Source organism: Phalacrocorax aristotelis, chromosome 6, assembly GCF_949628215.1.
Source record: "Phalacrocorax aristotelis chromosome 6, bGulAri2.1, whole genome shotgun sequence".
Taxonomy (NCBI): Eukaryota; Metazoa; Chordata; class Aves; order Suliformes; family Phalacrocoracidae; genus Phalacrocorax; species Phalacrocorax aristotelis.
In genome coordinates this window covers 34,890,246-34,914,895 of record NC_134281.1, presented here as the reverse complement: position 1 = coordinate 34,914,895, position 24,650 = coordinate 34,890,246, and the positions used below count along the sequence as shown (strand labels likewise).

General features: G+C 46.6%; 1 protein-coding gene across 11 annotated transcripts in view; it reads right to left on the bottom strand.

Annotated features, from left to right (window-relative positions):
* PACS2 (phosphofurin acidic cluster sorting protein 2) overlaps positions 1 to 24,650 on the bottom strand; it is an 84,758-nt gene that overhangs the window by 10,739 nt on the left and 49,369 nt on the right. For 2 of the 11 annotated variants that reach the window (XM_075097135.1, XM_075097139.1), the window contains exons 11-19: positions 24,011 to 24,088; positions 23,116 to 23,237; positions 22,216 to 22,351; positions 21,406 to 21,510; positions 19,774 to 19,880; positions 18,901 to 19,055; positions 15,376 to 15,486; positions 9,176 to 9,284; positions 2,011 to 2,053 (exon numbers count right to left, since the gene is read on the bottom strand). In XM_075097135.1, coding sequence (XP_074953236.1) covers positions 2,011 to 2,053; positions 9,176 to 9,284; positions 15,376 to 15,486; positions 18,901 to 19,055; positions 19,774 to 19,880; positions 21,406 to 21,510; positions 22,216 to 22,351; positions 23,116 to 23,237; positions 24,011 to 24,088 — 966 coding nt within the window. The remainder of the gene's footprint in view (positions 1 to 2,010; positions 2,054 to 9,175; positions 9,285 to 15,375; positions 15,487 to 18,900; positions 19,056 to 19,773; positions 19,881 to 21,405; positions 21,511 to 22,215; positions 22,352 to 23,115; positions 23,238 to 24,010; positions 24,089 to 24,650) is intronic. The other 9 variants (XM_075097137.1, XM_075097140.1, XM_075097138.1 and 6 more) reach the window with 7 other exon arrangements.

The window sequence follows — 24,650 nt, the reverse complement described above, 5'->3', positions numbered from 1 at the left end:
ACCATGCAGCCTCACCACCCAACCCTAGGTTTTGCACCCAGCTGGCTCTGTGTGAGGCTCCGCTCCCACCACTTCAGAGCCTGGCTGAGCAGCACAGCACTGCTCTGATTGCTTCTGGGTTAAAGACTGCACAGCCCAGCTGCAGGACATCAGTTTTTGTACCCTAAAAGCCAAGAGTCCAGCCAACATTAGGAGTCGCAAACCCAAATATTGCTGGCTCCCTCTCTTCTTTGGCCAACAGCTCCAAGCAGGCTGCAGATGAGGGAAAGAGCTTTGGTGTTTGTGTTTAGCCTCAGACTTTGTGAGACACCTGCAACTGGCCTTTCAGAGTCTCTTCAGATGTGTCTCATAGGGAATTACTGTGTCAGGAATACTTCAGAAGCAAGAATAAGCATTGATCTGACCACCAGCCAACATAGGAAGTCAGTCTGTGCTTTCAAGGCAAGTGTCTTTGGGGGTTGGCAGTGTTTATGCACATAGACCTGTTCACTCTTCCCACTTTCAGTCAAATTCAGACTGGAGACACATTGCTAATGTCAGGACAACGATTGTTTTAGAGCAACTGGACAAGCACTGTAAGCACCATTTGCTTGCACATAGCACTGAAGTAAATCAGCCCCAAAGAAAAGCTTTGCAGAGCCTAGCATCTATAGTGAGACAAGTCCAGGAGCTTCCAAGCCCTTCTGGGCTTTTCATGTTATTGGGAAAGGAAACAGCTGTTTCATAACAGTTCTTCACCAGCAATCGCAGTTCATGGGAGGGACAAGATCAGAGCAAAGCTCATCAGCAGGGAATAAATTGGGAAGATGTGTCTCTCTGCTTTTGCAGAAGACATCTTTCCTTCAACGAACAAAAGTAGATTGTCACCTCATGAAACTGCAGAGAGACTCTCACTCCAAAGAGACACCAGAGTGAAAGCGGGGTCAGCCTGAGGGCAAGAGAGACTAAGCTCTTTAAATGCCTTGGGATTTCAGATTAGCTCCAAAGCACTAACAGGGATAGAAACGGGAATGCACACAAGTGAGCTTAGCACAGAGAAGGCAGAACAAGACAGCCAGCACGTAAGAAAAAGAAGCTACAGAAGAGTAGTAAAAACAGTGAAGAGGCATCCAGTAGCTGAAGAGCAGTCGGGGGATATCCTTTTGGTTGCAGGTCAATGACTTTATACCTAAAACGTAATGAATTGAAGAGCATGATGAAATAAGAGGAGGGAAGCTAGAAAAGGCAAAGCACACAGTACATGAAATACACCGACAGAAGCACAAACACACCCCTGCCTAGATACCCTGCACTTGGCCACCTGAGCTGGGAACATTTAAAGATAAGGACAGGAGGAAAAGCCAGGGACTACTATCCCAAATACATATTCACATAATCAAATGCATTAAATAGCTACTGCCACAGACTTAGTAGTATAAATTATCTCCCTGGTGGGATGTACTCTCCACTTTCCAGGAATGGATGGGATATTAAGAGGACTGGAGACTGTTCATGACAAGCACACAGAGGACTGGCACTGGAATAGCAAATTTGGCCAAATCAATCACCCAGGGCAATGCTGGGCACACCAACCCCGAGATCAGGTTTCCAGGGACACACCACCTTCCTCTGCACATGGCCCAGCAGCAATTCTCCACCAACTAGGTGCTTTGGTCTGCAGCAAAGGCAGCCATGGGTCAGAGCACTTCAGCATCACACTTTCCTTTCTGTATCGAATGAGCAAGGCAAGAGCAAGGCTATGGTGCCTGCTTCAGTGTTGGCAGGCATGCAGCACAAAGCTGCCCAGAGCCAGCTGCCTGGAAACTAAAATACACCCTGTAGTTTACTGAGGGATCTTAGAGGTTTGCTTACGTACCAGGCAGTTGCAATCAACCATCAGATGCTCATGTTGATGTTCTGCCTTAGAGAACCCAGTGCTCCTACTCTACCCCAGAAAACAGGTAAGGTTGGATTAACACTTGTAGACACATTCTAACTGGCTTGAGGCAGCATAACTAAGATAGCACTCACCCCAACAAAGGGAATGAACTTCTGCGAAGATTCTTCATCAGGGCTAAAGGCAAAGAGAAAAGACTTGTTAACAGCTTGCTTCCATACCGAACACAATACTCACTTTATATGTTGCATTCAAGCATGCAGCAGGGACGGACAGTATGCAAGCGCCAGTCCAATGTCTCCTCTCAAGGCCCCCTGCCAGCACACTAAGAATCTGCATGGGTGGGGAAGAGCACGCAGCTTACGGCATATCTCTCGGGGGAAAGGTCTCTTCTTCCCTCCCTCACGCTTGACAGAGAAACATGCTTTAATGGCATGGCAGTCATTACAGACACACGACCTCCTACTGCAAGGAAATGGATCTGTGCCACAACAACACGGAGAACTGTGCATTACTTACTAGTCCCTGAAGCGCTCTGCACACATGGCCTTCACGCGTCCCACCTTTGGAGTCATGTGCCATACCTTGCATATCGCAGCACCGCTAAAGCAGTTAGCCTGCCACGGGGTTACAAGCCGTGACACGTGGTTATTTGTATAGCACTAGCAAGTACGTACACACACACTCACGCACACAGATACATGTTGCCTGCCACTGGGAGCTTGCAGTCCCTTAGACAGGCACACTAGAGAGGTCGGGCACCAGAGCACACCGGGTAGATCAGGACACCAACTTGAAAACAGCAACAGCTAAACCAAACTGAACAAAACGCACACCACGTCCCAGAAACAACCGAAGACACTTCACACATTTTGAAAGCAGGAAGGCATCAGCCCCTCCTGCTCCGGCCCTGGCAAGGATTCAGAAGCCAGAGGGTGGAGAAGGGCCAGCAAAGGCCACAGCCAAACCCAGCAGGAATTCGGGAGAGACTCAACAAAGGCAAGAGGGGGAAGACCCGAGCAAGGAGGAAGGCAGGCTGGGAGGGCCTGCAGAGCCACTGCTCCCTTCAAGGGCAACAGATAAAGATAGACCCACAGGGTGAGGAGAGGACTGCAGGAGCACATCATGTGTTCGGAGGAATTACAGTTCAGTAGTGGAAGTGACTGCACAGGCAAGACACACAATGTTTCTCAGTGGCCAAGCACAGGGAACAGGTAGGATGCAGACAAACACCAAGATTTTCTCATCCCTCAGTGCTCAGAGCACTACAACGTTCAGAGAAAAACCATCCAGCATCTCCTTCATCCAGAATATTGCTGGGTGCTCCACAAATACTTCAGGAAAGCAGGTATTTCTGTGCTGCTTCCAGCACAGATTGGAAATGCACCAAATGCACAAAGGCTGCCAACCACTGTGTGATTAGCACAGGCTGGACAGTTTCATCTAAGCCCTATGGAAAGAATGGCATAGAACTGCAGCAAACGTGGCCCAGCCAGAGCTCCCTCTTGGGCCAAAGCAGAGTGTGCTTTTGCAAGTAGCCTCTCGCTTTCCCTCAGCTCTGCTTACTCATCTCTAAGGCAAAGCTAGGGGCTTTGCTCCCTTCGTACCTCACAACCCCATGCACTGCACCTTCATTCTTTCCCCAAACCACATGACAAAATGACCGAGTCCTTAATTCTGTGTTGGAAGCCAGAAAGGTCACATCTTTCCAAACACAGCTGTGGGCCCCTCAGCAAATATATCTCCTAGGAGCATGACATTTCCAGCTCCAGTTTTGCAAAGGGAAACGAGAAACCCACAGACTGTTGGGAGAAGCACAGAACAGAGACTCAGCTTTCTTCCCATTTCTTCAGCACCATGGGCTGAGAAGCAGGCAGAAGCGAGTCCCGCTAACCAGGTGAAGCACAATAGTTACCTAGTCATCTCTCAGCTACAGGATGGCTTTGCTCCGAGCTCTCAGAAAACAAACCGTGCTCAATTCCAGCAGAAAACTCATTCTTGTTCCTGCTGGGATCTCAGACTCCCACTGAGAGCAGCTCAGGAGCAATTCTGAAATAAATCATTTGCTTCAGTCACCATTTATCATGACTCACAATGATGCACATACTGTTCTTGAATCAATCCAGCTGCATTTCAGCCTGGCTAGTTTAGTCCTTTCACATGTCCTCTTGGGAACTCTGATCTTGCACATGTGCCTCTGAAAATGCAGCTTAACAAACCAGCTGCTCTTCGTGTAGAAGAAAGGAAAGATGAGATGACCATGCTTGTTCTCCACTTCCTCTTTCATGCTCTCTCCTGATTCTTGTCCTTCAGGATCCCAAAATTTTAATCCAGAATCCTTTCACCTTGGTAGCGGTCTCTTCTATTCCTCCTACCACAGCCCTGCAACTAAAATATCCTGTCCCTGGAAAGGCAACTCCTCCTTATTACCTAGGCTGCGCAGGTTCCCAGGCTGCAGAGGTTTTACCCCCATAGCTATGCCCAAGGTATTGGTTTTACCTATAGGGCTTCTGAAGGCCCTAGTGTCTCAGCTATAATTTAAAGCCAGACCTTACCCTGGTTTGTGACTAACAGTGTTATTGATACTTCACCTCTAACTCGGGGGGGGACACACACGACACACCCAAATTCTGGGGGAAAACAAAAAACAGACCTATGTAGAGAGGCTAAAAAGAAAATCTTTATCTGGAATGGGAATTTGTCTAATTACTATTTTTGCTTGGGCAAAATCCTGCAATCAGTCCTTCAAAGGTAAACTGTCCAAAATTGGACTTGCAGGCTCCCTCCCTACCCCAAGAAATTAATTCAGATTGAACAGAGACATACAGCCAGATTTGTGTGTTTTAGGATTCTTAGGAAGAAGCCACATCATCAGAAGTCACCCACCTGACAAAGGGAAGGAATAATCTCTCTCACTTCTGGGGCAAAATACTTAGCCTTTTAGTAAGATTTCATTTAAAACTTAAGCAACCCAAAATGTATTCAAATGAAGTCAAACACCTCTGATTTGCTAGCAGGAGGGTCTCAGGCACTACCTTTATTCCAGGCAAGTCCTGCAAGGGGGCAATAGGAAAGAGGGGACTTTTATCACCAAAGGACTAGCAGGCCTCTAAGCCATTTCAGGCCAGGCACTCCCAGCAGCTCTAAGGTTCATCTTTGGTATGAAGCGTCTGTCCTCTCCACTGGACAACTGTAGCTGTCTGCTGGCCAACACTGTCCCTGTTCCACCAAGTCTCCAGTGGTCAAACACAAAAAAGGGACGAAGCAGCTCCAGGTCCCCATGACACATCAGATGAGTTGCCTCTCTGCTTCCCCATGAAACTCCCATTCAGCACCCTTCATGTTGCTACTGCAGGCTGAACATACTCAACAGGACATCCAGCATTTCTTGAGCCTTGACTCTCTGCTGCACTGCTCTGCCTAGCAAGGGGCACAAGTAAACTCCTGTTACATTTCCACCAGTTGCCCAAGGAGGTTCATTCAGTAACCAGCCAGATAACATGGGCATTGTTGAGCCAGAGGAGGGACCGGGTCCATCTTCACCAGCTGTGTTCACATCCAGCAACCACTGCAGGGTGTGTTTTAGAAGCAGCACTCAGAAATTACCTAGACTTTGCCTAGCTACTGCCCTGCAGAGCCTCAGAGACACGCACCAGGCAGAACAGAGTGTTACCTACTGCCCAGGAACCCTCCACCCGAGGCACTTGTGCTCCAGGGAGCAAGAGTTGGAGAAATGCTCTACAACACACAAGAGTGAAGAGTTTTTGGTAAATGTGTAACTAGGTGCGAAATGACCCAGCCCTCACCCTGACAAGCAAGCAATGCTTTTTTTTCCAACAGCCAAGCTGCTCCCCAGATTCGTGCAAGGGCTATCCAGAAGCCACATGGCATGAGCTGTGCTGAACACTGAATTACAGTGGGTGACACCAGCCCAGGTTCACAGAACTGATCAGCATCCAGCTACACTGGGAACAACTGTCTGTCGAGTCTCAGATCTCAAATATCACAGGGTTTTATTCAAGAAAGCAATGCAGAAGGATATCAACGTTGATGACACATCCCTCCTAGCGAGAGGCCCACCTCTGCCACCCTGGTCTCAGCTCCCCAGATGTTCCCTGGACTGCAGTGTTTCTCGACAATTCAGTAACCAGTAATTCTCCCAGTGCTCACAGTCACGTCACCCAGTGTAACACAGAGGACTTGAAATGGCAATTCATTTCCTCCCTGAACCCCTTCCTCATTGCCAGCCCCCCTGATTTCAGGTAAGATCAGCAGATGCTCCAAAGGAATGGGACAAAGCTTTTGCGCCATTGCAGTCCATCACAGGCAGTTCATGCGCCAACCTTTTGCCATGACAAACAGAACAAGGGGACAGGAAGGAGAGCGGAGGTAAGTCAAAATAGGGGTAGCTGGAAATAAAGTTATAAAGCAGCTCATGACATACAGCTACATCCTAAAGACTAGATTGGCTTTCCTCAGACTACTCAGGCTTGTTTAACAGAGCAAATGCTAGGATACTGGGAGATTTGTCTTGCAATGAATTTTTAGGTAGCACTGCTGTTTCTACACAGACCACTGCCTTGAAAGCTGGCTTTGGAGAAGCCATTCACCTCTGGCCTTGAGGGTCAGGGAGTTGCAGTAACTTTGTGAACTGAGGACAAAATAAGCAATGTCCAATAATTATATGATTTGAAGCAGGTGACCTTGCAGAGCAAGGGGGTCTTGGAGGCAGCTCAGAGCGCATAGCTCCACTTCTAGCATACATATGTCTCCTCTTAAGCTCAGAGAAGTCCCATGTTTGGGATAGCTGGCCAGTAAAAGACTAGTCCTCAATTTTTTGATGACAGGGAGAAGATTTGTTGGTATGCACTCAGACACTGCACGGCTGAACCCCACCCCGAGCCACTGGGTGCCACCTATAGCACTCCAGTTCCAACAGATGGGAAGTAAAAAGCCTTTGTTCAGCCCTGATCCTTTCAGAGCTAACACTGTATCCTCTGATGGCTAGGAAGAAGGGAAGAAAAAACCCTACCTTCTCCATGTTTTACTGCTCAAAGCTACTCTTCTCAATAACCCCCCCTTCATTCCCATTCAACCTACATCCTGGCAACCTGTATGTGTGTCCCAAAGGCAGAGCAGTCATTTCCAACAATGTGTTCTGCCAGCAGATGCCATAGTTTCAAAGCAGCAAGCGTAATTTAACCTAAAGCACAAACTGTGCATCCCAGACCTGCACGAACTGTTAAACAAGGCACAAAAGACCAGTTCATGGGGGAAAAGAGATAGGATATGAGAGGGGGAACCTAAAAGGAACTGATACCTTATGGTAAAATCAAAATGAAAGCTCTTTTTCCTTTTCAGAAAGCAACCAAAGAAAGAGATAAATATGTTATTATACTTACAAAGTGATGCATTCATTCAGATAGTGCTAATTGAAAGACAATTTCTGTGTGGATTTTCACAATACCTTCCCTAAGTTGCTGCCAATAACAGAGAGCTGCATTTCTAAAGAAAGCCACAGGGGGAGATAACTGCCCATCACTCCATGGGAGAGCTTGTTCCTCTAACTCACCCTCCAGTTTGCTCATGGGGTACTTAGCTGAAAGGACAAGTTATTTTAAAGCAGACACAACAGAGATGCTAAGAGACTGCAGGCTATGCCACGAGTCTGACTAAAAGTCTCAGCAATCTCTCTTCCAAGTAACTTTCTGCAGGGTTTGAGCCTGATTTAAATCTATAAACAGCTTCAGGCATGGCAACACCAAGTCCAAAGGGTCTAAAATCCAAATAGATCAGACCAGCTCAGTAAAGCAGTCATGCACACTGCTGGAAGGGCTAAGCACGTGTGTTGCTGAAGTATGTTTCAGATGTTTTTCAGCAAAGTACCACATTAGCCTTTCTGGGCACATTAGACACTCAAAATGATTAAATGTGTGTTAATGGCAAAAATGAACCTGTAACAGAATGGAGAAGGCAGTGGAGAGCAGTGCAGAACCCAGCAACCGAAGGGTGCAGAGAAAGAACAAGGCAGCCATCAGAAGGGGTTCACACTGCAGTAGGGGTGTCTGAACTCCTTACTGGAAACTAAAGTAAGTCTTCACACCAAAAACAAAATAAAAGATAGAAGCTAAGAGCTTCGAGTACCCTGTGGCTATCCAAACTTCACCTTTATCAGGTTAACATTACAGAAGTTCACAAATACATGAAGAGAGTGCACTCTTTTTAATGGACTAGTCAGTCTAGAAATATTTTCCCAAGGAGACCATAAAGAATGGGCTAAATTTTACTAATCATTTTTGCAAATTAATGTAGAGCAGGCACAGGAATGGAAAAGTAATATACAATGAGCTTTTCCAAAAAGAGGGGAAAAAAGTGACTCTACCTACACCTTCAATCCCTCCCAGTTCTTATGTAAAGGAGGCACCAATGAGGGATGTTAAGGGACTAAAAATGAAAGACCAGATATAACATGGGAAGGGCAGTAATTAACAATAACATCATCCATGCGTCATAGGAGATTGCTAGTCCCTAATCAAGAAGAGTCATGTGAGCCGAGTGTTTGTCCTGCTCTCAGAAATTACTGGGATGAGAGCTGGAGTCTCTTATTCTCCCATGACTCAGAAACAATGCATCTCTACCCTTCAGTGACAGTTACTCTTCTACCTGGAACATGGCTTCATCAGTCTCTACAGACTTATGAATCTTGTTTTCAGACCCCAATTCTCCCTCCTACAGGCTGCTCATCCCTGACGAGAAGTTGAAATAAAACCTGGTGAACGCCAGCCCTCCCCACTAGGAGTCCTGGGAGCCTGCAACTGCCAATCAACAAGGATTTTGTCTCTCCTGCTAGAAGCTCTGCTATTTACACTCGAAAGAGAAAGGGTTTCAGTTCCCTCAACACCGGTGTAAAAAGGCCAGGTCTCATGGAAGAATCTTTGGGGGGGAATTACGCAGTCCAGTCTTACACACCTAAGGCCTCTGTGGTAAGGGAGAGGTCTCTGTTGTAAGAGATCTCTGGAACATAAGCAGATGCAATCTGTCCATCCCCCATCTTGCCTAGTCCCCACTTCCCCAAACCTTTCAGAGCTTCAGAGAAATCACTGCACTTAAAGTAACCACAGTGTCGTAGATTCACTGTTATCTAAGTGGGACACACCACTGGGTGCAGGCTACCGTAAGGCTCCCAAGGTGTCTGCAATTTGGAGCGATTTTAAGACTGCTGGCACACGACGTGAGAAAAGCACTTTGCTTTAAACCTGATGCTCACTCTGGAAAATCAGTATTACGTTAGTGACATACCTCTTCTGCTTGTATGTCAGCATTGCTTCAGCAATGGGCAACTGGTGTGCACAGTTTGCCCCTGCTATATACTGCGTTATCCGGGATACAACATCAGGCGCTTCTGGAACTGCAATAGAACAAAGAGAGTAAGTAATTTAAGTGACTCCTCAGATCATCACCAGCACTGGCCTCCATTTGCTTAGCCAAGCAGCTGGCGGTACCCAGCCAGCTGCATTGGAGCTGTATCTTCCAAGGAAGCTCTGCAGCCTACCCAGAGCACTGTAACGCTGTCTGACCAAAAGCAAACATCCTACAAGAGCATCAAGGTGAAAACATGAGTAAGGCACACTAGATACACAGACATCTATCTGTGCACGGCATTATTGTCTGAAGTATTATGGCCATTCCATATCTGTTAAAATGCTTTTCTTTGAAAGTGTGTACCACAGACAGAGTCAGCTTTTTTGCACCTTGACTGTAGGTATCTGCTGAAGAAAGTGCCTAGCCATCTCTCCTAGGGCTTCAATGAGTTGCTCTGCTCATACCAGCATTTGAGTTACCTGATTTCCTAATGAACTCTCAGCCTTGCTGAATTAACTGAAAAGACTGAGAGCCACGCAAGGGTAGGAAGAGCACAAAGATCACATAGCAGCAAGTATACTTCAGATCTGTGAGACTGGGTTTGATTCAAGCTGACAGGAAGACATTTCCTAAATGCCTTCCATATTTCTTTGGTTTCAGGCAAAGAGCCTCAACTGTGAGGCCAAGGGAATGCAAGTGGCCTTCACCAGCATAACAGGTTGACAGGATTCCTATGCACAAAGTTCACCCAACACATGGTATTTACAAAGCACAACAGTATTTATTGCTCTATTATCGCCTTGCATAAGCAGCTACTAACATATTGCTCTATTATAGCTTAGCATAAGCAGTTACTAGCATATTGTTTTCCCTTTGTGAGAGTCTTACCAACCCAATTACGCCTGAGACACTGCTGAGCAGGAGGGTGAACATTAGCGGGGTCGTTACAGAGAAGGGAGGTAGGCACAGCACCCTCAGGGTGTTGCCTATGGTTCGTAGAGCATGCTCTGTGTCCTCTCTCCAGTTTGCACCATGCTTTTTTATACCCTCAGCAGAATCAGTGGAAAAGTACTGACTAGAGGTTGCCGCACACGTGGCCAGCACATGCAACAAGGCCTGCCAGGTGCGTGCTCTGCCGGCTAACAGTGGCTCCCAGATTGCAACAACATATTGTTCAGTAACAATCCTCCCAGCTCCCTTCTTCAAGGTCTCATTCTCACAGCTGTGTTCAGCTTGTAATTTTTCTGTCATGGCCCTACACAGACCATCATCCAAAATCCCTCACACAACCAGGCACTTCCGTACCTTAATGGGCATTTTAACCCAGACTCTTCATATTTGAACAGTGAACTGTGAAGAGCTATGATTCTTTGCCACGTCATCTTAAGCCATCATGGGGTTTTCTGAGCAATTCTCACCACAGATGAAAATGGAGAATCTACAAGGTCTGGACTGCACAAAAATGAGGCTGCATTTTCCTCATAGAATGCAGCCAAATAAAGATGGCAGCATACAGCCAACTAAAGAACAGATATAGCTCTCGAGCTGGATTTCTATAGCTAATGCAGTACACCTAACCCAGACACAAAAATCAAGTCTGTATTGACATTTGTCTGCATTTTCAAGTGCAGCAAGGAATTAAAGGAAACCAGTTCCATACATTTGTTCTTCCTCAAGCTTAGAATCAGGGAGAAGTATAGGTTTGGTGGCACACTAGGAGATCTCTAGTCCAGCCTCCAGCTCAAAGCAGGGCTAACTTCACCTTCAGAAGAGGCTGCCCAGGGCCTTGGCTGGACAAGTTCCCAGCAGCTGGAAAAGGCTCTGAACAACCACCTGTGAAGGGCTGTCTCCCTCCTCCTCTCACAGCTACAGGACTTCCAGGAGCATCCTGGGACCCTCAGGCACTCTGCAATTCCAACAGGAGAGCCACATTGCAACCTCCCCACCCTCATGGCGCTCTAAAAGCTCCAAAGCCTTTTCCTTCTAGTGAAATTTTTGTATGGGTTATGCTGCCACAACAGCATAGTCAAGTATCAAGCCTTCATGTCAGATACAAATCCTCCTTTCTCCTGTTTCTTTCTGTTCTTGAAGGACTATAAAGCTCTAGGAAAGTAAGTGAAAAATATTGATGCCCAAGTTATCTCCTCCTCCATACTACCTGTTGGAGAAAAATAGGTGACTAGAAATAGGCAAATAATACAAATCAACTCCTGGTTATGTGGCTGGTGTCAATGTGAGGGTTTTGGCTTTTATGACAACGGGACGTTCTTGAACAACCATAGGCTGCTGGGGAGGGATGGACTCACCTGTCTGGAAGGGGCAAGGGAATCTTTGGCAGCAGGGTAGCAAACTTGGTGAGGAGGGCTTTAAACTGAGGAACTTGGGGGGAGGGGGACAAACTGGCAACGTTAATGCCATCAAACACAACGGGGGAATAAGACAGGACAACCTGAGCAGTGAGAAAGCTACCACAGCAGCCTCATGTGATGGGTCCTCGTACGCCCCTCCAGGGAAATCTGGGTGCTCAAGCACCTTTCTGAAATGCCTGTACACCAACGCACGCAGTGTGGGGAATAAACAGGAGGAACTAGAGGTCTGCGTGTGGTCGCAGGGCCTTGATCTCACTGCAGTCACAGAGACATGGTGGGATAGCTCACATGACTGGCATGGCATCATGGATGGCTACAGGCTTTTCAGGAAAGACAGGCCAACATGGCAAGGTAGGGGAGTTGCTTTATGTGAGGGAGCAACTGGAATGTATCGAGCTCTGCCTTGGAGTGGAAGCAGAACAAGTTGACAGCTTGTGGGTAAAAATTAAGGGACAGCCAAATATGGGTGACACGGTTGTGGGCGTTTGCTACAGGCCACTTGATCAAGAAGGGGAAGTTGATGAAGCCTTCTACAGACAGCTGGAAGTAGCCTTGCAATTGCAGGCCCTGGTCCTCGTGGGGGACTTCAACCACCCTGATATTTGCTGGAAAAGCAACACAGCGAGCCATGCACAGTCCAGAAGGTTCCTGCAGAGCATCAAGGACAACTTTTTGATGCAGGTGGTGGAGGAGCCAAGGAGGCGAGATGTGCTTTGTATTGTAACAAACAAAGGAAGGGCTGGTTGAGGATGTGAGAGTTGGGGGTAGCCTTGGCTGCAGTGACCATGGGATGGTCAAGTTTAGGATACTGTGAGGTAGAAGCATGGCTGTGAGTCAGGTTACAACCTTGGGCTTCAAGAGGGCCAACACTGTGGTCTCTTCAAAGACCTGCTAGGAGGAACCCCATGGGCTAGGGCTCTGGAAGGCAAGGGGGTCCAAGAGAGCTAGACAGTATTCAAGGACCACTTCCTCCAAGCTCAAGATTGGTGCATCCCCAGGAGGAAGAAGTCAGGGAGGAGCCAGGAGACCTGCATGGATGAGCAAAGAGCTTCCAGAGAAACTCAAATGGAAGAGTGAGGTTGACAGTATGTGGGAAAAGGGACTGGCCACCTGGGAGGAATATAGGAATGTTGTCAGGGTATGCAGAGATGCAACGAGGAAGGCCAAGGCCTACTTGGAATTAAATCTGGCGAGGGACATCAAAGGTAACAAGAAGGGCTTCTTCAAATACATCACCAGTAAAAGGAAGACTGGGGATACAGCGGGCCCACTGCTGAAGAAGGCAGGGGCCCTGGTGATGCTGGATGCAGAGAAGGCGAAGTTACTGAATGCCGCTTTTGCCTCAGTCTTTACTGCTAAGGCTGGCCCTCAGGCATCTCAGCCACCAGAGAAGAGAGGACAAATCTGTAGAAAGGAAGACTTACCATTGGTTGAGAAGGATTGGGTCAGAGACTACCTATGCAAACTGGATCCTTGCAAATCACAGAATGGTAGGGGTTGGAAGGGACCTCTGCAGATCATCTTGTCCGACCCCGCTGCTTGAGCAGGGACACCTAGAGCAGGGGGCACAGGAACGTGTCCAGGCGGGTTTTGAATGTCTCCAGTGAAGGAGACTCCACAATTGGAAGGACATTCCACAACCAATCCACGGGCCCTGATGCAATGCACCCACGAGTGCTGAGGGAGCTGGCAGATGTTCTTGCTGAGTCACTCTCCATCATCTCTGAAAGGTCACGGAGAACAGGAGAGGTGCCCAAGAACTGGAGGAAAGCAGATGTCACTCCACTCTTCAAAAAGGGCAAGAAGGAGGACCTGGGAAACGATAGGCCAGTCAGCCTCACCTCCATCCCCAGAATAGTGATGGAGCAGTTCATCCTGGCGGTTATCTCCAGGCATGTAGAGGACAAGAAGGTTATCAGAAACAGACAACATGGATTCACCAAGGGAAGATCATGCTTGACCAACCTGATAGCCTTCCACGATGGTGTGACTGGCTGGGAAGATGAAAGGAGAGCAGTGAATGTTGTCTATCTTGACTTCAGTAAGGCATTCGACACTGTCTCCCATAGTATACTCATAGGTGAGCTAAAGTAGTATGGGTTGGATGAGTGGACAGTGAGGTGGACAGAGACCTGGCTCAACAACAGAACTCAGAGGGTCATGATCAACGGAGCAGAGTCTGGATGAAGGCCTGTCACTAGTGGTGTTCCCCAGGTGTCTGTGCTGGGTCCAGTCCTGTTCAACATATTCATCAGTGACCTGGATGATGGGATAGAGTGTAACCTCAGCAAATTCACTGATGATACCAAGCTGGGAAGAGTGGCTGATATGCTGGAAGGCTGTGCTGCCATCCAGTGAGACCTGGACAGGCTGGAGAGCTGGGCTGAGGGGAACCTGATGAAATTCAACAAGAGCAAGTGCAAGGTCCTGTACCTGGGGAGGAACAACACCATGTACCGGTAATAAGCTGGGGGCTGAACTACTGGAAAGCAGCTCTGTTGAGGAGGACTTGGAGTACTGGTGGACAACAAGTTGACCATGAGCCAGCAACGTGCCGTTGTGGCCAAGGCGGCCAACAGTATCCTGGGGTACATCCAAAGGAGTGTGGCCAGCAGATCAAGAGAGGTTATCCTCCCCCTCTACTCAGCCCTAGTGAGACCACATCTGGAGTACTGTGTCTAGTTTTGGGGCCCCCAGTTCAATAAAGACAGGGAACTGCTTGAGCAAGTCCAGCGGAGAGCTACCAAGATGATGAGGGGACTGGAGCATCTCCCTTATGAGGAAAGGCTGAGAGACCTGGCTTTGTTCAGCCCGGAGAAGAGAAAACTGAGAGAGGATTTCATCAATACCTATAAATATCTAAAGGGTGGGTGTCAGGATGATGGGACTAGGTTCTTTTCAATAGTGCCCAATGACAGGACAAGGGGCAATGGGCACAAGTTGGAACACAGGAAGTTCTACCTACACATGAGAAAAAACTTTCCTGTGAGGGTGACAGAGCAGTGGAACAGGCTGCCAGGGAGGTTGTGGAGTCTCCTTCTCTGGAAACATTCAAAATCCATGTGGATGTGTTCCTGTACCCCCTGTTCTAGGTGTGCCTGCTCAAGCAGGGGGTTTGGATGAAGTCATCTCCAGAGGTCCCTTCCAACCCCTACCATTCTGTGATTCGGTGAATGGATGGAAAAACTGTACAGTATTAATATTTTAACAAATTAGTACTTTAACACACAGTGAGGCTTTATCCTGGCCTAGAACAGACTCAGCTCAGAACAGGAACTTGTTGATCTGACATACAGCAGCTCCCACATGTTACAACCCTGATGAAGAACAAAATTATTTTTTGATGAGAAAGATCCTGCCAGCAGACTTCAGAAATGTCAAGATCATTCTCACACACAACTAAAAAGTTAATCTTCCCTGAGTTTCCAGTTTTCCAAATCTTTTAGGCTGGACAGTTTCTGAAGGGCCAAAGAAAGCAATGTACTAAACTTGGTGGTGAAACTGCAACATCAAAGAAAAAAGCTGAGAGCTAGGCAAAAACAACGTGACTTAGAGGCAGCTAGTGCCTCTGGAAGCCAACAACTGTTTGCAAACCACCACGTGGAGGACATACAAAGGTCAGCATCTGAAAAGGGAATGTGGTGGAGTGAGGAGAAAAGAGGAACAAAAACGTTTGTCTGCTTCCTCTTGTATTTACTTGACCTTTGCTAAAATTACTCATTCAAACCTTTTATCCCACACAGGCCAGACACAGACACATGGTCTTACCAGTGGTCTGTGCTTCAAGTTTGTTGAACAAATCTCTCCAGGCTAGATCTTGGAAGAAGTTGTTGTATCTATAATCTACAGACCCCAGATACTTGGCCACTGGATGAGAGCCTAAGAAAGAAAGAAAGAAAGGAAAACATGACAATTGTTCTTCCCAGCACTGAATGAAAGCATGTTTTCTATCTGTAAGAAATTAAATTCCAAAATCAAAACTATACTAGACACCACAGAAATAAATTTCTTCAATTTTAACCAAGTAATTTAGTCCAGCTTATCTCTACAAGACCATGCAAATAGACTTCCCAGCAGATAGACTGCTTCAACACTACTGATACCTTTCAGTGGCACCTCCCTCTTCTCCCTTAAATTTTATAAGTCCAAAGAAAACAGGACTGGGAAACTGCTGAGGAAATAAATGATTTGGAAGATACAGAGACCCTACAGCTCTCCATCTCAGTCTCTCAGTTTTACAAGCGGCTTTCCCAGCAGCCCTTTCTGCCCACAGGCTGCACTGCAGCTAGGACAAATCTGCCAAGAGTTGGACCCCTTCCTCCAGACACCATTCTCACATGATGGCTGTTTTGGGATACTGAGAAGAGGCAGTTGTCCCCAGTCAGGAAAAACAACCCAGGGAGGCTTGTTTAATTGGTGGAGAAAGGCTACAAGTTTAATTACAGCCTATTTATTGAAGGCAGAGGGCAGAGTCCAAGGATTACAGTCCCCAGTGAATGTTGGCATATACATCAGGTCCCTTCTTGCTCTAGCTAAGCCTTATGTCTCCTCTATGATCATCGAAAGACCTCCTTGCAGAAAGTTTGTGTGTCCAGCCTCCAGCTTGCAGCCCTGGATGAATATCTGACTTCATACTTATACTGAGCAGGAGAGGGAAGGCGCTTAAGTTACAAACTCTGCCCCGAGAGATGGCAAAAATTTGCCACCTTCATTTTAGGCCACACGTGTCCCAAACCAGACAATCCGCTCTCGCAACTACCCTCCAGTCTTTCAACACAAGAGAAAAGGCATGGCAGGAGTGCACTTTCTGGTCACCACATTTCAGTCATGCTTAGCATGAGTCCTGTACATTTTACAATCAGCCACGAAGTGGCCTCAGAGTTCCTCTTAATCAGCTTATTTTTATCCTTCCTGCATACCAAAATCTCACATCAAGCCACACTTCCAGAGACTGCAACAGTTGAGTCATCAGCTGGTAATTGGTAACCTGACAACTCCTTCCAAGAAGGTCCCAGTTGCTTAACTATACTCACCATCCTCCAGCAAAGCTCATGGTGGAAAAAACTCACTGTCTTTTCTCAGTCCTCCCAACCAGTGCTAATTTCCAGGCTTCCAGGAAAGTTTCAAGCAGAAGGTCTCTCTGAGCTCCTCTTGATGTCATTAGAGGCTGAGGCCTAAGTTCTTTCCTGGACCCTCCTGATTGTGGCTACTTTCAGACCCATCATTTCTTTTGCAGTGGAGTTTTAAACAGTGCACATGGAGCATCTCTGCACCATGCACTGGAGAAGCTTTCCCACATGCCGGGAAAACACGTTGCACATGCCAGATGCAGCTGGAAACAAGTACTAAACACGAGATCTCCCAAGAATTTCTACCCATGAGAGAGCTAAATAAAATGCTAAAAACCCCCAGCAGCCAAAATAACCCCCAACCTTTTTTCTACTTTATTTGCCCCTTTTCAGTTGTTCATACACTGGTTTGAACATCAAAGGAGTCTTTCAGCCATAGAATCAGAAGCATGAAGCAGGACTGGATCTCCAGTACAGATGCTTACAGACACTAAGCATTTCTCACTGTTAACAGACCACTGCGGCTTGACTTTTCTGTCACTGCAGCGTGAAGTTGTGGACTAAGAAGGTAAAATCATCTTAGAAAAAACCCCACCATTCCTCCTTCGAACGTGCTGCTAACAACAGAAAGTCTTTTCTGTTAAGACGTTTATGGCATGGTCACCATTCTGTCTTTGTTGCTTTTTCAATTGTCAGAAAAGAGAAGTTGCTCCTCAATCATTTTAATGAATTGCCAGAAAGTGGCCAGAAATAATTGCTTGATCCGATCAGGAAATACAGCAGATTTCTATGGGAAAAGTCCTGTTGGAGAAGTTTCTGTATTTAAAGTACATTTAAAAAGCTTTCACAGTTCTGAAGCAGTTCCATTATCAAAGTGCTTTGTTCTTTTTTTTTTTTTTAATTACCAAATAAAGTTTTAAGATTAAAAAACCAACCCCAAAACATGCTAGCTAAGTCTTGTGTTTCACTTCCAAAGAGAGAATATTTTCAGATCATTAAAGACTTCAGGACAGAAAATTCTTCTGAGGCCAGGAGACACTCAGCATATGAGGACCAAAGTCATCAGTCACAGAGACTCTCACTCAAATCACATTTAACCTTGCAGTAATAATTTTTTTGTTTTTACCCCCTAAAGGGCTCTCTTTCCTCTTCCTGCCAACCACTTTGGAAACTAAATGCCTTCCTCACAGAAGGATCCAGCTCTCTTCCTCTGCCTTTTTCGTTTGACTTCTGCAAATCCCATCACTGAATCGACAGCCGAACCCCGCTGTTCATGGTGCCGGGCAGCAGCTTCTGACTCCTACAGCAACTGCCATCAGCAGGTCCCAAACCTAGACGACCAGAAAACACCGAGAAAAAGTGCTTTTCAAGTTTTCTGTTGCCTACATCACCTAAGTGCCCTGTTCACGCAAGCCAAACCTCAGACGAGACCAGCTTCTGGCAACACACCCTTACCACACCAACTTTGCCCAGATGCCCCTGCCCACAAGCACCAGCAACCACCTGCCTTCCCAGGCCCCGCCACTACAACATTCCTCACATTTCTGACTACAACAAGACTCCTAAAGTTATTATCAGCCCACTCTACTTCCTGCAACACAAGCGATCCAAGCTGGGTAACTTTCCAGCCAGGCAGGCTTGTTGAGCTGCTGGAAGGGCAAAGATAAAGTGCTGGAAAAACTGAGGGAAAAACCTGAGGAGAACAGCACGCAAAGGAAAGGTCAAAAGATATATGCAATTTGAATAATTAACACACTCAGCAGTTTCAGAGCCTTTAAAAAATTTTCACACACCCCTCCCCTGGCTCCAAAAAACATTTTCTGTGTCAGGCTCAGGGAGGCCAGAACACTTATCACTTTGGGAAACATGGTGCCCAATGAATTTAAGATTCCAGCTAGGGAAAGGGCTTCCAGTACATTATTCTATGCCTTCACTGCAACATGACAAGAATATACATAAGAGCCTCCCTGTATGGGGAGGAAGTACTCAATCCCTTTCTTCAAACAAGAGGTTTACCAGCAGACTTTGGCATCAAGAACATAAAGATGAAATTCACTCATGTGAGAGCAGCAACACAAGCATTGCACAGTACTATGACAGCATGACATTTGCCTCATTTAACAGCCATATACCTAGCAAAAGCTTCCAGGAGGGCTTCTCCTGAGGGAACACATCACATTTAACCCATTCATCTTTCTATGAAGAAAAATTGTTCCTTATTTACCTAGAGGGATGATCAAAAATCTCATGTAGCCGAGCCAGTCTGGGGTTTTGTGAGACAGCTGCTCTACAAAAAGCCTCAATACAGCACTGAGGTAATTCTGGGCTCCAGCCACTGCAATTTTAATTGGGTTTGGAGGCTGTGAATTGCAGTTACAGCTAGACAGAAAAAGAGGAAACATTCATAATTGTGCTTTCAACCAGCTATTTCAGAACACGTGAAAAAAAAATTGATTAATAACAACCACAGCAGAAGAGAGCTTGTTCAATACACAAGCAATATCACAATGATTATCAGCAGCGTCAAACATTATTAATAAAATACAACATTGTTCAGTACTTTCTTGATTGGTCTCCCTGCTCCTCCTTTCACATGTTTTGATAATCTAAAGGGTTGGACTCAACTATCTAGGTTAGGATGTACCTATTGCAACTAACTACTGTGTTAGAGAACATACTCAGGTAGCCACAGCCCTCAGTAGGTATCTAGGGAATGCCTTGAGGAATTAATCTGGGAATTACTTGGAGGGCGGAGCAAGAACTATTTAAAAACCTACCTATTAGCTTTGCATGTTTTAGTAGTTATTAGATTTAACCTGTGAGGCAGCCTCCAAAGCACAGTCTTCTAAAATCACCAGTGTCGATGAAAGACTTGTACCCCACACACATGGCAGAAGAGCAACAACTTTGCAGGGCTGCAGAGTGCTGAAGAGCCACACAACACTGACTTCAGGAGAGTAGATCGGGGAGGAGTATTGGAAGGGACAAGTATTTCTCAGCTATTGGATAGAAAACGCCCTGGGCACTGGGGGCACAGGAGCTGAGAGGGTTTTAGAGCTGAGACAAAACAAACAACACAAGCAAGGTGAGAACTTACTATCTCTGTATCCTGGAGACAATAGTGCTGAAAGCTGCCTGAATATCAGCTGAGGAGCATGTGCAGACCACTGGCAAGGTATGCTTTTGCAAGACATCTGATAGGTACTGAGGAAAGAACAGAATATTTTATAGTCCTTTTTTGGTACAGTTTGTCACAAGAAAGTGGTTTGCCTCCCCCAGCCCCTTAGTTATTCTCACACCCAAGCGTGGACACTCTCCCAATGTCCAATTTGTAAGTGATACTGCTGTTTCCCAAATAACTCATCCGTGTGCATCAGCCAAAAGAAAGTTCTTCCTCTAGAAATATGGGAACATTGCACCTTCTTGACAAACACCAACACTATATGCAAAACATGGCAACAACAGTTCTAGAACAGCAGGGTTTTATGGCTGTGGAGAGCAGGGCAGCAGCAAAAGGCCATTCACCTAGCAGACAGCACTGTGTAAGAGCAGACTGTCTACTTGCCTGCTTCTGGAACTGCAGTTGCAGCTCTCTCATTTCAAGAGGACCTAAACAAATGCGATGTTCTGCCCACCATCAAACACTAAAAAAAAGGGAAGGGTGCCACCAACACAGAAGTTCCTCATGAGGGACTGTTTCCCCTCCATGCAGCTAATGGGGAAACAAGTTGACACACACCTCAGGTATTGATGAGACTCAGCAATTATCTCACACTTTCAAATTCTTCACCACTAATCTACACACACCAGCCAATGCTGCCTTCATGTCCTCTGATACTGCAGTCACAACAAGCTGCTAAAACTACTGGAAGATGACCTACAACACTTTCAGTCCATCTCTAGAAGGCATCTCTCTATCTTCCAAGTATAGGGAAACCAGAACCAGTAGCTCAGCTGGTATTTTTGCTCTCTCAGACACTGAGACCCTAGTTCTTCCAGAAGCAGAAAGCCAAACCAGACAGTGTAACTCCACAGGCCTGGCACAAATTTTATGGGTGACAGTACACCCAGCACATGTTTACTGGTCCTCTTCCATACATATTTTATTGCTTTCTCAGACTAAGGTTCCAAAAGGAGCAAAAAGTTGTTCCAAACCCATAACAAACGACCCCACGTTGCCAGCATAAGAAAGCACTGCTCAGGGTTCTCCTTAACACAACTATCACTCACTCAGGAAAGACTGGGTGACATACCTGCAGTCAGGAATCACAAGCGTGCATGCAAGGCAACAGAGCTGTCCTGAAGTGTTTTCTCCTTTGTTTACCACCTGGTGCCTAGAAATCTCAACCTAAACTGCAGGCCGGTCCTCCCTGCTTCCTTTGTCCCAGTCTACCACAGTCAAGAAGCAGGCTCTTGAGCGCAAGGGTCTACAGCCATTCCCAGTGTGCTGCTAACCAGAACGAATGGCATTTTGTAGAAGAGAGTAAACCTCTGTGGAAGACTCTGGTGGCAAAGCTTTATTTACAAGATCCACAGCATCTCCTCACCAAATGAAATCCAATCTGTAGGCACTGAACACTCTGTATGCTGCCAGCCCCCACGCACCACCACTGCTCCTCCAACCAAGCAGCAGAACCTACTTGGTTAGTGGTAGAGCTCAAGGCCTGTCCATTCCTGAGGAGGAACAGTGAAAGAAAACTGTGCTTCAGGTAACATCTCCTGCCTTTACCTGGCCTTGCCAGTCAGAAGTATTGACAAGAATAATGTTTTCAGGCAGCTGGTCATCGGAAACCAGGATGTGATTTAGTTGGTCATACACTGTTTTCCTGGGGATCTGGAAATAAAGACAGAGAACAGTAGGAGATGTCAGCTCTAATCATCAAGCTACCAGCTCCAGCTCTTGCAATTCATGAGAGGTGGCTATGCACGGCTGGCCAGTGCTCAGTCACCCCATCAGCAAAGACACGCTAGCAGCTGCGCTGGCTGCTGGGACTGACACTTATTAGCTTCAACACTGCAGCATTCTGCAGGCTCCTCTATTAGCCACCTTGGTTTTGTTGGCCATTACGCCTTCTGCCATGCACAGTTACTTACATCACTTTATACAAACTAGCAGTAGCCCAAGGATTCATAGAAGCCAGGAACAATCTCCTTCAAGGAGGGAATTAAGCAAGTCCTGCAGCTTACAAAAGCATGGCGCACAGGCTCTGCACAAGTCAGTCCCCAGTACAATCCTTAGCAATTTGCCTTATTTCAAAGGAGTAATTCCTCAACACATCCCTATTCATTTCTCATCGTAAGAATCTGTCCCAGTGTTTTCAGCTTATGGCGGGCTGACAAAGCAACAAGCTGGCAAAACCCAGCAGACTGGATGGAAGATACAGTATTAGCCAAGACATAAATTCCCTCTTTCCTGAAGCCACAGGGCCCAGTTCCTTTCCAGCAGGGACAGCACTTGAACCAGAAGGAAAGGGACCACAGGAGGCAGTTGGAGAAGAGGAAAAGTCGAGTGGCTGGAGAGACAGCAATCTTTTCACACCTGTAAGTGGTGCCGGGTATCTGGGGAGCGTTCATTGTCCAGACTGTTTGCTCTCTCATTCTGTGGCCTCACTGGCTGCCTCTCCTTCAGAGATGTGCTCCTTCCCCGACGTCCTGTCTGCTTCCCTTCAGACCTGCTAGAGAGATGTGCTTGCATTCCAGAGCTAGCTCATATTTGAGTGAGATACATTCCCCAAAACCCAGATCACTCAGTCTGGCAACCTCAATGTGAGTGGAGGCACTGGGGGATCGTGCACGTAGATCTGATCTAGCTTGAGACTTGCTAATTCTGCTTCTGATAGTGCAGAGCACACAGTTCAGCCACAGAACGTGTTCCCAGGCAGACTTCCAAGGCACATGCTAAGACCCACACCACCACCCTACTATTGCTACACCAGTGTAATAGGATCCAGCCATGCAAACTGCAGTCACATACCCAAAAGCAGCCCCAAAATACATCTTCAAAAGAACATCTATTTTCTTGCAAATGACCAGAGAAACTATATGGTGGGGTTGCTGAATCCCACATTCACTACCCTATTTGGGAAGGTTTAACAGGACGTAAGTTAGACTTGACAGCCACCTTTAAAGGCCAAAATCTGCATCAGATGTTGACTTAGCAACAGCATCTTTGACCAAGCAGCTCCAGAGTTTTATAAAAATTTCCTTGGACATGGAACAGGACAACAGAGGAGACAGGAACAACCTCAGAGCAACGCTGCCTGTCAGGGTTCTGAGTATTCATTTATCAAGTGCTCAAAACCCATCACTTAAGTGCCTGAACACAATGAGGGTCTCCTTGCAGCCAATGACTTAAGGTCATCCTAAACAAATGCTAACAAGCTGCCCATGACTTCCCAAGCAGCCCTGCAGCAGGCACAACACTGGGTCACTACTCTACCTCGTGGATGGGATAATGAGGGACTCAGTCTTAGTGATCTTCCCGCTGGGTGGGAGCTTCTCAACAAACACATCTGGTGTGGGAAGTTCAGCTTCCTGGACCTCGGCTTGCTGGTTAGACTCCTGGAAAAACACAGAGAACCAAGTCATCAGCAACAAACCTTCCCCTCTGTCTCACTACCACAAGGGCTTGCAGGAGGCACCTCAGCTTAGCTCTGTCTGGAACAAATTCAGCCCGCCTCTTCCAGATATGCTACTCACTGCTAAAAGGGATAGGCCAATACAGGCTATCTGGGGCTACCAGTTCCCAGCTCTGCCTCACAAGGGAGCTGGAAGTAGGAAAGGTGCTCAGATACACTGGAATAGGCACTCTCCCAGCTCAAAGCCAAGGAAAAGTCTCCTCATGCAATGCAGATTAATTCAGCTTACCTAGATGAACTAGTGGAGAGAGAAACACATGGGAGAAATGTTACAAACTGCATGTCCGCAGTAGAGAAACTTGTGCTTTGGGATTTTTACCCCAGGACCAGCTTGATTTCTGCCAATTCAGCTTGAAGTAATACTTCTGTTTGATAAGACGCAACAGCCCTGAGAACACTTTTCAGGGTGACACATGCTCAGTAGCATACTTTGGGCCAGACTTCCTCAAACCAAGAGAAAGGCTGTTTAAACAGAAGACTACGTAAAGCATTTCAGTTTCAAAAAGCTGAAAGACAAGAACCTCCAACAAGTAAGGTCAGGAAGAGAGCTCAGCGTTGTCTTCACTGCAGCTAATGTTACCTAAGTTGTGTTGCATGTGCAACCATATGGACAGACAGACACGTGCTACAGAATGCAGCTCACAGTTGACACCCAAACTGTCAGGAGGAACAGTAACAAGTATGTTTTCAACTTACATAAGAGACAGTGTCAGAAATACTGTCGCCTGCATGTTTGGTTCCAAGGCTCTTGGTCTTTTCAGGCACTTCTACCTGCTTGAGAGGAGAAAAATCATAAGGAGGTATGGCACCGGCACAGTTTTCAGCCACACTCTCTGCATCAGGCTGTTCAAAAGACACACTTCTCCATTTAAACACTGCACAGCTCTGCAGGATGACCAGGAGTGCTTTTTGGTCACACCAGGACCGAACACAGTGTGGAACGTGGCAAAGCAGTAGCTGATGCACAATACACAGCAGAGGCAAGGAAGTGCCTTGGAAAAGGGCTGATATTCCATGCACCAAATATGCCCATCCTTGAGGGGATGGAAAAAGGGGTGAGCTGCCCCTCAGCATTTGCTCCCAGCCACCATGAAAAGTATCCCAACAACAGTAAGGTAAAGCTTTCTCCAGTATCAAGGAGTCCCTAAAACTTCCAGGCAATATCTCCCACCCTGACAGTAATTTCAAGTAGATGGAAATCTGGAGCCATTCATGTCATTAGCAATTATTCAGTGCATAACCTGAAGATGTCCCCTTGAGTTAACATAATATTTTCTAAAAAAAAAACAAACCAAAAACACAAAAACCCCACAAAGACCCCAAAAAAACCCACAAC